Source organism: Geotrypetes seraphini, chromosome 11 (genome assembly GCF_902459505.1).
Source record: "Geotrypetes seraphini chromosome 11, aGeoSer1.1, whole genome shotgun sequence".
Taxonomy (NCBI): domain Eukaryota; kingdom Metazoa; phylum Chordata; class Amphibia; order Gymnophiona; family Dermophiidae; genus Geotrypetes; species Geotrypetes seraphini.
Window position 1 is genome coordinate 133154760 of NC_047094.1, and position 12383 is coordinate 133167142.

At 40.6% G+C, this 12383-nt stretch overlaps 1 protein-coding gene across 3 annotated transcripts in view; it reads left to right on the forward strand.

Annotated features, from left to right (window-relative positions):
• MYBL2 (MYB proto-oncogene like 2) overlaps positions 1–12383 on the forward strand; it is a 52200-nt gene that overhangs the window by 6141 nt on the left and 33676 nt on the right. For all 3 annotated transcript variants that reach the window (XM_033963101.1, XM_033963100.1, XM_033963103.1), the window contains exons 3-6: positions 3296–3367; positions 4559–4651; positions 6270–6490; positions 11638–11794. In XM_033963101.1, coding sequence (XP_033818992.1) covers positions 3296–3367; positions 4559–4651; positions 6270–6490; positions 11638–11794 — 543 coding nt within the window. The remainder of the gene's footprint in view (positions 1–3295; positions 3368–4558; positions 4652–6269; positions 6491–11637; positions 11795–12383) is intronic.

Genomic DNA, 12383 nt, shown 5'->3' on the forward strand with positions numbered 1-12383 from the left:
ATATCAAATTATATAGTTGTACAAAGCGTATAGTTTATCTTTTTTAATGAAGACTTTATATTTTGGTATTAAAAGAACATGCATGTGAATATATATTAATATAAAAAATATAGCTGGCTTAAAATTTGCTTATGTTTTAAAGAGAAAAAGTATACAAATAACAATTACTGCTTTTAGTATTGATGGTTTGGTTAACTATAAAACCTCATCTATTTTACGTTTCACTTTAATTTGAGAAACAAATGTGTCAAAATGTAAATACTTACACTTTTAGGAGTTAAAGCTGAAAGGTGGAATATTAAATAGAATGGATACAATTCTGAGAATTCCGAAATGGTTACTAGAAGGACAAAATCAAAAAGCAAATGTCATAACAATGCACCTTGTCTCTCTTATTTGGAATCTATATGGGGTTCATAAGTTTTCTACTCTCTCCAATCTTATTTAAAATAAAATATATATGAATGACATTGGGAGAGTTTGTGAAATTTTAGACGTCTTACATTATTCTTACACTGACTACATGATACAATATTGAGTGATGAGATCCCTTCAAAATTAAGGACGATATTGAAGCTGTGGAAAGTTGCTCTAAATTGCTTGCATTAAAATTGATCAGAAATGAGACCAAGTTACTCTATGGCGGAATAATCCCCTCCAGAATTTAACGTTAACTACTGTTTAGTTTCTCAAGTTGAGAAATCTTCAGTTCTTGTATTTCTTTTCGATTAACATAGTAATCAAAACAGTTTTAAGTCTGTAGTCACTGTACACTGACAGGCCTTTATTTGTGGATGAGCCCTATTCAGTAAGTTTGAGGCTTTAATTCTCTTGCACTGCGACTATTGTAATGCCTTATAGCCGGGTATTTCAAATAAGTTTAATCATGAAACTTCGAACATTACAGAATGTCAAGTTTATATGATTTTCAGGTGTCATAAAAAAATGTCGCTCCACTTGACCCGTTTGCACTGGCTCCCTAGACAGGCACAAAGCTATTTTGAATTGGCCTGCATTCATTTGTCTGAAGGAGTGGTGCCCGAATATATAATTCATTTATTTTATCTTCCTATAAACGCTAAATCTTTTTAAGATCATGTTCTTTCACCAAAATGTATAGGAAATGTAGGCTTTTCAAAAACTCATTTGGATTCCCAGCTGTTCAGTGCTGGAGTTCTCTCTTCTACTAGATCTTAAACATCTCACCTCCTTATTCTTTCCAGATGCCTCTCTCAAATTTTTATTTTTATTTTTTTTTTTCAAATTTCAGAAATATATTTTTGATTATTTCATTGCATTTCTTATGTTACTGGCTCTTGTAGTGTATTGCTACTGTTGCGATCTATTTTGTACCTTGCAAGATTCAGTGGCATATAAATTCCAGGTTAGATTAGTTGAAGTCGTTGGGTACAAATGAAATGGTTCATAAAAATGTAAGGCAGAGAATGCTGTTGCTGAATTTGTATGATAGTTGTGTCTATTTCTTTAAACAAAGGGGACTTAGATCCAATTAGCTATTCCAATTTATGTGTACAAATAACCCTGTGAAGTTGTGCCTTGTGAAAAGGTACCGTGTGTGATAGGACACAAGTTTCTCAAGGGATGTGTATGTAGAGATCTATATACAGTTTAGCCAAAAATGTACTACACTTCCCCCTCCCTATTCGCAGTTTCAATTATTCGTGATTTTTTTCCCCAGCCCCCCCCTCCCACCCGGAGAATCGCTCGCATCGAAAAAAACGGCATCGCATTGAAAAAAATTTTGGATCAGAGGAGGAGGGGAGCGATCGGAGGTGGAGGAGGCAGGCAGCCACCCCAGGAGCAAGGACCTTACCTGGTGGTCTAGCGGCGACGTGGGACAGGAGCGATCTTCCTACATTCCTGCCCCCTGCAGAGCTGTGCTGTGAGTTCCTGTGGTCTCACAAGACTACAACATGGAGTTGTAGTCTCGTGAGACCACGGGAACTCGCAGCACGGCTTTGCACGGAGCAGGAGTGTAGGAAGATCGTTCCTGCCCCACATGACCGCTAGACCACCAGGTAAGGTCCAGGGGTGGGTCAGAGCCGGCCCAAAGGTTATTCGCAAATTTTCCCTATTCGCGGGCCGGCTCTGCTCCTAACCCCTGCGAATAGGGATGGAGAAGTGTACATTCATCAAATAAAGAAACATGTTTTAAGTAAACGTGCCAGTGAAATATTGGAATCATGAAATAGAGACTTAAAAAAAAAAAAAATAGCTAAACTGACATTTGGGTAAATCACTATGCTGTAAACAGACAGACTAGTATAAAGAGAAAAAAGAATGAACTGGCACTGCCCAATTTGTCACTGAAAATGATTAAAATTAGGGCATATATCCTAAATTGTTTTTTTATAAATGTATGTAAATCAAGAGATTTTATATAGCCAAGAGAAGACTTGGATAAAATTTAGAAGCCTATAAAATGTTGCAAAATCATTAGATTTCTCATAATCTATAAGGAAACGAGGCACTTTTAAATTAGCAAGCACATGCTATAAAAATAAAGGAAAAAAGCTTGAAAGATTGCTGTGAGTGTCAAATCAACCAGGGTGAGCTATCGGATAATTAAAAAAAGTGCTTGTCTACATTTATTCTTTAGAAGGGAAAGAGTCACATTACTATTGGCCATAACAGGGCTTAAAATGCTCTGGAACGTGTTGCCAGAGGATGTGGTAAAAGCGATTTTAACATAGCTGGTTTTTTTAAAAAAAGGGCAAGTTCCTGGAGATGGACATACGGGAAGCCAGTGCATGGAATTGCTACCATTTGGGATTATGCCAGGTGCTTGTGCCCTGGATGGGCCGCTCTGGAAACAGGAAACTGGGCTAGATAGACCATTGGTTTGACACAGTATGGCTATTACTGTATGCTCTTATGTTTATTCAAGAGTAGTGCACAAAGCAAGAATCCCATGTGAAGGCTTTAAAAAGATTATAATACGGAAAAAAGATTTCTGTGAAAAATAGTATATGTAAATTAGTAGCATATCCCCCCTAAATCTTTGGAAAAATATATGAAAAAACAATCGCAATTTATTAGGGCTGCAAGTTAAACATACTTAACACTGTGACTAATGCATCCATAATTGCAATGAAAAAAAAGTAATCATGTTACAGCATCTCCCATCTTTTCTGCGCTCTTCCACTCCCAGTCCATGTCCTTGGTGCAATCTGACATCTTCCCTTTCCCTTAACCCTTATCTTTAAAGATTTCTATACAAAAATAGCATACCTTTAAACACTAACATTGTTCTCTCACTTCCCTGTCTTTGCAGGATGAACGATTGAAAAAACTTGTGAAACAGTTTGGACAAAATGAGTGGAAACTGATAGCCAGCCTTTTCCCTGTATGTATACATATATATATATTTATCCTACCTTCTGAAGAGAATGAGGCGTGTATGTACATGTGGCAACCTCTGTCTGCCTTAACTTAGCATAATGCTTTTAATAGTATACAGACGGACAGATATGGCTGTATTCTGATCTTTACAACAACAACACAGGGAGGTGATCTAGGTTATCCTTTCTATAAAGTACTTTTATTAAAAGTGCATTAAATTCTGCAGTTACTGTGCCTTAATTTATTTCCTTAAAGTGCCTTAAGCTTAGATGTAACATGGCCCCTAGTAGGGGGTGTACTTTGCATTTCCTTTGTGGGTACACGTGGCAACCTGGTTGTAGCTAAATGCATCTGTGTTTAGGAGGCACTCGCCCATTCTTTCCGTCATGCTCCACTAGTTTATACACTTAACAAATTTCACTTATACACAAACCAATAGTACACAGTTCTAAGGTCTTTGCCTCCAATCTGCTGCATACCGTCTGTACTCCACTATACCATTTCGTATTCCTCTTTGCCTCTGACATCCAAATCAAGGTAGCAGTTGTATTCCTGAAATTGGGGCTACCAGTGACTAAACAGTGTCTTCTACAGCAGGTGCATATGTGCTCAAGCCCAGGGAACTTCCTCTGTGGTTGCCACCAGGTAACCCAGATTCTTATTCCATGGCTAGTGCCCATGAACTGATGATTTTAATATGCCATGATTTTAATATACCATGTGTACTATTTGGGTGAATTAAAAAACACAAAACGTAAGAATTGCCTTCAGGATGGATACTGAGGAGCCAAAGGGCAGTACTAGTCTCGTATAAGGGGAAGCTCTTGAACTGTTTTCCTCTGGTTTTGTTGGATGGCTAGGGAACAAAATCCACTCATTTGCACTGGTCTGACAGGCTCAAAGGAAAGAATCATCAGTTAAGTCCAATTTTCCCTTTTTAGGTGGTCGCTACAGAAAGAAAATGTCGGGTTCATGGTGTTGATGATAGTGTGAGCTAACATGCTTTATTATTATTATTATTATTATTTTTTTGCAATAATGATGGGGGGAGGGTAAATCTGAAAATCAGCTGTGTAGATGTGTGAGAATTGTGGAGTAGCACCAGAAAGAGAGAACTTGTCTTTTTCTCAGAATTCCAACAGATTGATTCTTAGTCCTGTTGGTAATGTTCTAACCTGGAGCTTTTCTCTTGTAGAACCGTAGTGATCAGCAATGCCAGCACCGGTGGCTGAGGGTCTTGCATCCTGACTTAGTGAAGGGACCTTGGACCAAAGAGGAAGATCAGAGGGTGATTATTTTCACTTTGTGAACAAAAAAACAAGTTTTGTGTCCTTTAATTTCTCTGTCAAACTAAATATTTCATGATGCGTGTGTGCAAGGAGAGTGTGGTGCAGTGGTTAAAGCTACAGCCTCAGAACCCTGAGGTTGTGAGTTCAAACTCATGCTGCTCCTAGTGACCCTGGGCAAGTCACCTAATCCCCCCTTCAATTGCCCCAGGTACATTAGACAGATTGTGAGCCCACCAGGACAGCAATAGTCACCAGTCTCCATAAAGGTGCTTTTGACTAGAAGCATGGCTTCTTCGTGAGCTCTGATGGCTTCTCCTGAGGAGGTTTGTAGGGCAGCGACTTGTCCACTCTACATATATTTTTCAAGTTTTAGAGTGGATGTAGCAGCAAGGGAGGGCACTCTGCTTTTGGGTCCTTGGTGTTACAGCCAGCGCAGTGGATCCCTGCACTAGATTTCTGAGACTATATGCCGTGTATTTCCAGAATGACTCACCTATTGCACTGGAAAGAGATTTAAGTGCTTGCCTTGCTGATATCTTTTCTAGTAGATAACTGACAGATGGAGCTCCAGAATGACACATGTATCTCCTGCATCTGCCTTCTGTCTGTCAAAGTTTTGAGTCCAAACTGAAATTTGAATGCCAGTCAGACCTTGAATGTCGGTTGCTATTAATACATCGGGGTAATTGTTGAGCTCTTTAAATGTATGTTTGGCATGATTGTTTCGGTGTTTGATTGTTTAACATGTTTGTTATGATTTTGGAGCAGAACAGGGTATAGTTCGTGGGGTTTCCCTGTACCCATCTTCACACGTTCTTTCTATATGGGGCTATCGCCTGCTTTGGTACAAACTGAAGAGGGCAGCAGAGCCTTCTAGTAGAGGAGGGATTCAAAAACTGGAGTGGATTCCTTCTGCATGGCTCATGAGCACGGGATATTGTTTGTCTATCCAGAATGACACACCTATCTACTAGAAAAGATATTAGCAAGGTAAAAATCAAATTCTTTATTAAAATAGTGATGGAAGATGTCAGCCGACTGAATGGTACCACTTCATTCGAATGTCACAAGTTAGCTAACTGGTGAATTCCAGTTTTAACTTTTTAACCTAAAACCATGCCACAAAATTGTGGCTGTACTCACTTGAGGAAAGAAGAGAACGGGGAGACATGATTGAAACGTACAAATACATCACGGGACGTATCGAGTCAGAAGATAATATCTTCTGTCTCATGGGACCCTCAACCACCAGAGGGCATCCGCTGAAAATCAGAGGAGGGAAATTTCATAGCGACTCCAGGAAGTACTTTTTCACCGAGAGAGTGGTGGATCGTTGGAATGGACTCCCACTGCAGGTGATTGAGGCTAGCAGCGTGACTGATTTTAAGAAGAAATGGGATACTCATGTGGGATCTCTAAGGGAGTGAACTCTGGGGGGAGGCTAATTGCAATGGGCAGACTTGGTGGGCTATAGCCCTTTTCTGCTGTCATTTTCTATGTTTCTATGCCTGAAATGGTGTTCTGTCTGAGCTACCCCATTGAGGTGCAAAGGAAATAATGCACAATATACATCTTTATACTTATTTTACCTGTTTGCCTGTATTTTGCATCGTATAGGTCATTGAATTGGTTAAAAAATATGGCACAAAACATTGGACCCTCATTGCTAAGCACCTGAAAGGGCGGGTGGGCAAGCAGTGTCGGGAGCGCTGGCACAATCACCTGAACCCAGAAGTCAAGAAATCTTCATGGACAGAGGAGGAAGATCGGATTATTTATACTGCCCACAAAGTCCTAGGAAATCGCTGGGCTGAGATTGCAAAGCTGCTGCCAGGAAGGTAAATCTTAATTTGCTTAGGAGCATAACTTGCTCATGATGCACTTTAGAATATGTCTTTAAACAGGAGTGTCTGTGTCTCTCTGTCTGCCCCCAAGAAGCTCAGGATGGGTTACAGGGTAACATACATAATATTCAGTTAACAGGCTAAATTTGTTACAATTATATTACAAGATTTTACAATGCAAGTTTTTATTCTAACATGCCACATACCAATGATCTTGTATTACATTTCTTTGTAATCGGTCATGGGAGTTAGGTGAACAGGTATTTTTATTTTTATTTTTTTAAATTGCTTTCCTAAAGTTGGATTCCTTAAAGGGATCTTATCTGTGGGGGCAGTCAGTACGAAGTGGGAGTAGGAATGTCGTTTTGAAGTTGGAGGGCACTCATTTCTTCGTCATCTTGGTCCAGTCCAGACCTGTGGTCCTGTCTGCCTACCAGCAGATGGAGGTAGAGAACAAAGACATTTTGAAGCAACGACACTGGCACAAGAAGCGGTGATGCCTAGTACTTGCTGATATTTTTCTCTCTATCTGGTGCAGCTAGACTCATTTTGGGTCCATCTATCAGGCTTGCAGTTTACAACCTGCAGCCCAGTGATCCCTTGCTTTGGCTCGTCTACCAGAGGTTAGTCCATGGACCTTTCTGCACTCCAGCTTGGAGGACGTTTTTATGCCTCTGTCACTCTGGCTCCGAGCCCAGCTTTTTGTCATATTTCACACAAAGAATGCAGGAGCTCCAAAACCTAAAAAGAAATCCCGAGTTTTGGGACTGTAAAACCCTGTTATACATTCTGACTTCTCGACCCCCTGACATATTGGCCCACATAAACTAAGAGCAGATGTGACCTCTGTTGCAAACCTCATATCTCCCTTAATTCTAGACATTTGCAAAGCTGTTACCTGGGCTAGGGAAAAATACCTTAAAAGCACTACTGCTTGGATTACTCTTGACCTCAGAATGCTGCTTTTTGGTCACGTAGTCATCTGCAACTTGTTTGTGTAATGTTCTTAAACTTATCAAGATTCCTCTACCACAGGGGTGCCCACACTTTTTTGGCTTGCGAGCTACTTTTTAAAATGACCAAGTCAAAATGATCTACCAACAATAAAATTTTAAAAAGCACACTGTACGCAGAGAAAATGTTAATTATTTGTATTTGGGTTGTTTTTTTTTTTTGTTTTTTTTTTTTCAGAGGTCAAGGCAGCTGATTTTAAAATATGCAATGTCACCTCAATAACAACTATACAAAAATACACAAATATACCCCCTCCCTTTTTATTAAACCACGATAGTGTTTTTTAGCGCAGGAAGCTGCGCTGAATGCCCTGCGCTGCTCTCGAAGCTCATAGGCTCCCTGCGCTAAAAAAACGCTATTGCGGTTTAGTAAAAGGGGGCCAAAGTGCAAAATATAGACAGCAGATATAAATTCTCTAAATGAACACATTTTAATCGCTAAATTGAAAAAATCATTTTTCCTACCTTTTTGTCTGGTGATTTCATGAGTTGGCACTTCCTTCTTCTGTAAAGCCAATATTTCTTTTTCTGTCTTTCTTTCTCTCTCCCCCTGCCCCCCCCCTCCCAAGCCATCTTGCCGATTTCTCCACTTCCCCAATTCTTTTCTTACCCCCCATCCCCAAGCTAGCAACGTGATTTCTCCCTGCTGCTTCCCCAAGCCAGGCCTGGTTCATACAAGGGCGGGGCCCACAAGACTTCACTTCCGACGTCAATTCTAACGTCAGGGAGGAAGTTCCAGGCCAGCCAGGCAGCGATTGGATGGCCCAGAACTTCCTCTCCGACGTCAGAATTGACATCGGAGGTGAAGTTTTGTAAGTCCGGCGCTTGTATGTGCCAGGCCTGACTTGAGGAAGCAGTAGGGAAAAAAAGATCGCAAAGGCAACGCGATCAATTTGTGTTACCTTTGCGATCTACTGGTCGATTGCGATCGACCATTTGGGCACCCCTGCTCTACCAAATGTCATTGGGCCACTGGTTTCCTTGCTCTAAGTGCCTTCAACTTGTCACCAGATTATAATTCTGATTAAGTAATTTTATATAATTTATTTTATGTATTCAATCATCTTGAGTTCCACTTGGCGAAGATTTGGCAGGATATAAGAGCCATTTTTAGGCTTTATTTTGTTTATAAGGTCCATTTATATACAAGCTTTTATATTTTTATGTGTTAGCCTTTTTTAGATTCATTGGAGTTGGCCAAAACACAGACCGTGTCAGGTTCTGTATTTTTTTAATAATAAAGGATTCCTTTGTATGCATGGTCGTGCTCTGTGGTCCTCTCTCCATTGTTCTTTTCTTGTGACTGTTTTGTGAGTTGGGTCTTGTGTTTATCAAGTCACTGAAACCATAGATATCGCATAAAATAGTGTTTAAGTGGCCCTCAGCTAGAAATTCACCTGGAGTGTACCTGCATTACCCTGCTGTTTTATGGAAAAAAGTTTTTTACCTGTAACGAGGGTTTTCTGTAGACAGCAGGGGAATATAACAACCTTCCCATCATTCCCATACAGAAAAAACAAAAACATCTTGGCTATATTGTAGACCAGGGGTGTCAAAGTCCCTCTTCGAGGGCTGCAATCCAGTCGGGCTTTCAGGATTTCCCCAATGAATATGCATGAGATCTATTTGCATGCGGATTGCCCTTGAGGAGGGACTTTGACACCCCTGTTGTAGAATAAGGGGGCAGCAGTCCAAGGCAGTGTGAAAACTCCCATGTATGCTTAAAAAGGAGAGCATTTGACTTTGCTGCTGCTGCTTCTACTACTAATCCAGGGCTACTAATCCTCGAGATCTAATGGCAGGCCAGGTTTTCAGGATATCCACAATAAATATTCATGAGAAAGATTTGCCTGCATTGCCTTCTTGGTATGCAAATCTCTCTCATATTCATTGTGGATATCCTGAAAACCTGGCCTGTCAGTAGATTTCGAGGACCGGACTTGGGCAGCCCTGTACTAATCATTCTATAATGCTGAAAGGCATATGCAGCGCTATATATTCATCATGTAATAGACGGCCCCTGCTCAGAAGAGCTTACAGCCTAATTAGGACAGACAGATAGGGGATGGGGAGTTTCTTGCAAAGAGAATGATAGGATGAACATAGGTATTTTATGGCGAGTGGGAGTTAGGAATTTAAAAGCAGCCTTGAAAAAGTGGTCATTTAGTTTGGATTTGAATATTGCTGGAGACAGCACTTTGACAGTCTGTTCCAGGCATATAGTACAGCAAGATAGAAGGGGCAGAGTCTGGAGTTGGCAGTGGAGAAGGGTATGGATAAGGGATTTACCTGATGAACAGAGTTCATGGGGTGGGGGTGGGGGCAGGCGCATGGGGGAGGTCATGGACTGAAACTGAGGGGCACCAGGCCCAGGACAAATATTAGGAAGTTCTGTTTCGCACAACGAGTGGTGGACGTTTGGAACGCTCTCCCTGAGGAGGTCGTGATGGAGACCAGCATTCTGGGTTTCAAGAGCAAGTTGGATGCACACCTTCTTGCAAATCACATTGGGGGATACAATGTAAACAAGGTTTCTCATCAGGGAACACCTGGCTTGGCCTCCGCGGGTGCGGGTCGCCGGACTGGATGGACCTAGAGTCTGATCCGGCGAAGCCATTTCTTATGTTCTTATAAGTGAGGGGCTGCTGAGTGAATGCACTTGTAAATCAGTAAGAGGAGTTGGAAGTGTAATCAGAAATGGATGGAGAGCCAATAAAGTGACTTGAGGAGAGGAGTAATGTGATTATGGGTGGCTCTCGCAGAATTTTGAACGGATTGAAGGGGAGAGAGATGGTTGACTGGAAGACCTGAAAGAGGCAAGCTGCAGTGATCTGAGCGAGAAGTAATGAGAGTGTGGATAAGGGTTTTGGTAGTGTGCTCAGAAAGAAGAGGTTGGATTCATATTCACTTTTAGATGGTGACAAGATATCCCTATGGCAGTATCAAGACAGGCAAGCTGAATCTTTGACCTGAGTTCCTGTAGAGATTTTTAGTGTGGAGAGGTAGATCTTGGAGTTGTCAGCATAGAGGTGGTACTGAAAACCATGGGGAGAGATCGGAGATTGTTGCACCAAGGAAGTGGATAGATGGGAAAATAGGAGAGGTCCCAAGACAGAGCCTTGGGATATCAGTGGAGGAGGATCCACCATTGTGTACACTGAAAGTGCGATGGGAAAGATAAGAAGAAAACTAGGGAGAACAGAGCCCTGGAATCCCAGTGAGGACAGCATATCAAGGTAGTGGTAGTCAACATTGTCGAAAGCAGCAGATAGAGTGGAGTCTTTTGGACCTGGCTAAGAACAGGTCATTTCAGAGTTAGCAAGGGCAGTTTCTATGGAATACAGTGGGTGAAAGCCTGATTGAAGTGGGTCTAGAATAGCATGAGATGAAAGGAAGTCCAGGCAACAGCTTTGACCAGAACAGTCAGGTAGTTTAAATAAGAAGGGGAGGAGGGATATGGGGTAATAGTTGGAGGGGTATGTAGGTTCTAGTGAGGGTTTTATGACGCAAGATGCAACTGTGACATGTTTGAAGATATCAGGAACAGTTGCAGTGGAGAGTGATAGATTGAGGAAGGATGACTGTGTGTGTGTGTGTGGGGGGGGGGGGGGGTACCGAGTAGATGGGTGGGAATTGGATCAGAGGAGCAGCTAGTGGGTTTGCTAAAGTGGAGGAGCAATCTGGCATCTTGGGCTCCATCTGTGGCATCAGCCTGGAGTGTTTCTGCATTCCTCTATTGTCTGTAGGGAATCTCTTTTTACAGGTAAACAGCTTCTCTTGGTTTGTGGGTTTTTTTTTTTTTTTTTTTTTTGCAGAGAGCATCCATTTGGCACTAGCCATTTAGCCTTAATCTGCCGTCATGTTTCTGTGTTTCTATTCTTAGGGAGAGGAGGATGCTTGGGATGGGCAGACTGAATGAGCAATTTGGTCTTTATCTGCTGTCAAGTATCTGTCTTAAACAATATACTGGCAGCCATGTTCTGTTTCATACATTATAGTCGACTTATGAACTTTTTCCTCCTGTCTAAGTTAGTTTGATTTTTGCTTAGATTTAAAATACTTTTTTCCTCGAGGTCCTTTTAAATATTGACTTTTATATTTAATGCTCTTGTTCTTGCCTCCTGATAGGACAGACAATGCTGTGAAAAACCACTGGAACTCAACTATTAAAAGGAAGGTGGAGATGGGAGCATATCTGAATGAGGCGAAAGATGCCAAGCCTTTGTGTCTACTGTTTGAGATAGAGGGCAAGGACGATCACAGTTATCAAGCAATAGAAGAACCGGTACTGTATCAAAATTTATTTATTTATTTTTTTTAATTTATAATTTTTATTCATTTTTACAACTTACATAAAGTGTATCAAGAAATAACATTTGAATTGAAAACATCACGTGATTTGCTATTAATATCATCAAAAATATTCATTTTATTATATTATACAATATACATTTTAGTAAAATATCAAAAAACCATCCCAACCACCCATCCCCATCCCCTCATTTCAATTATCTTATTAAGGGAAAATGTTTACTATTCATTACAAAAGTCTGTTAATGGTCCCCAAACCTCTCAAAATTTACCAAGATAACCTCTCTGTGTGGCTAATGTTCTTTCCATTTTATATAGATGACATACAGAACGCCACCAAAAACTAATTTAATCTGCTCTGATTTAATCTGTTGAATGGTAACTCCAGTCATAATAAGTAAAAGCTTTTTTTTTGTTTAAGAAATCTGACTTTTCGCTCTCATTGACACGCCAAATAAAATAGTATCATATGTCAAGGTACTGTATCAAATTGATAATGAATTACTTGCTAAATTCCTAGCCACGATGGAAGACATAATGGGCTTTTAGATTTTTTTTTTCAT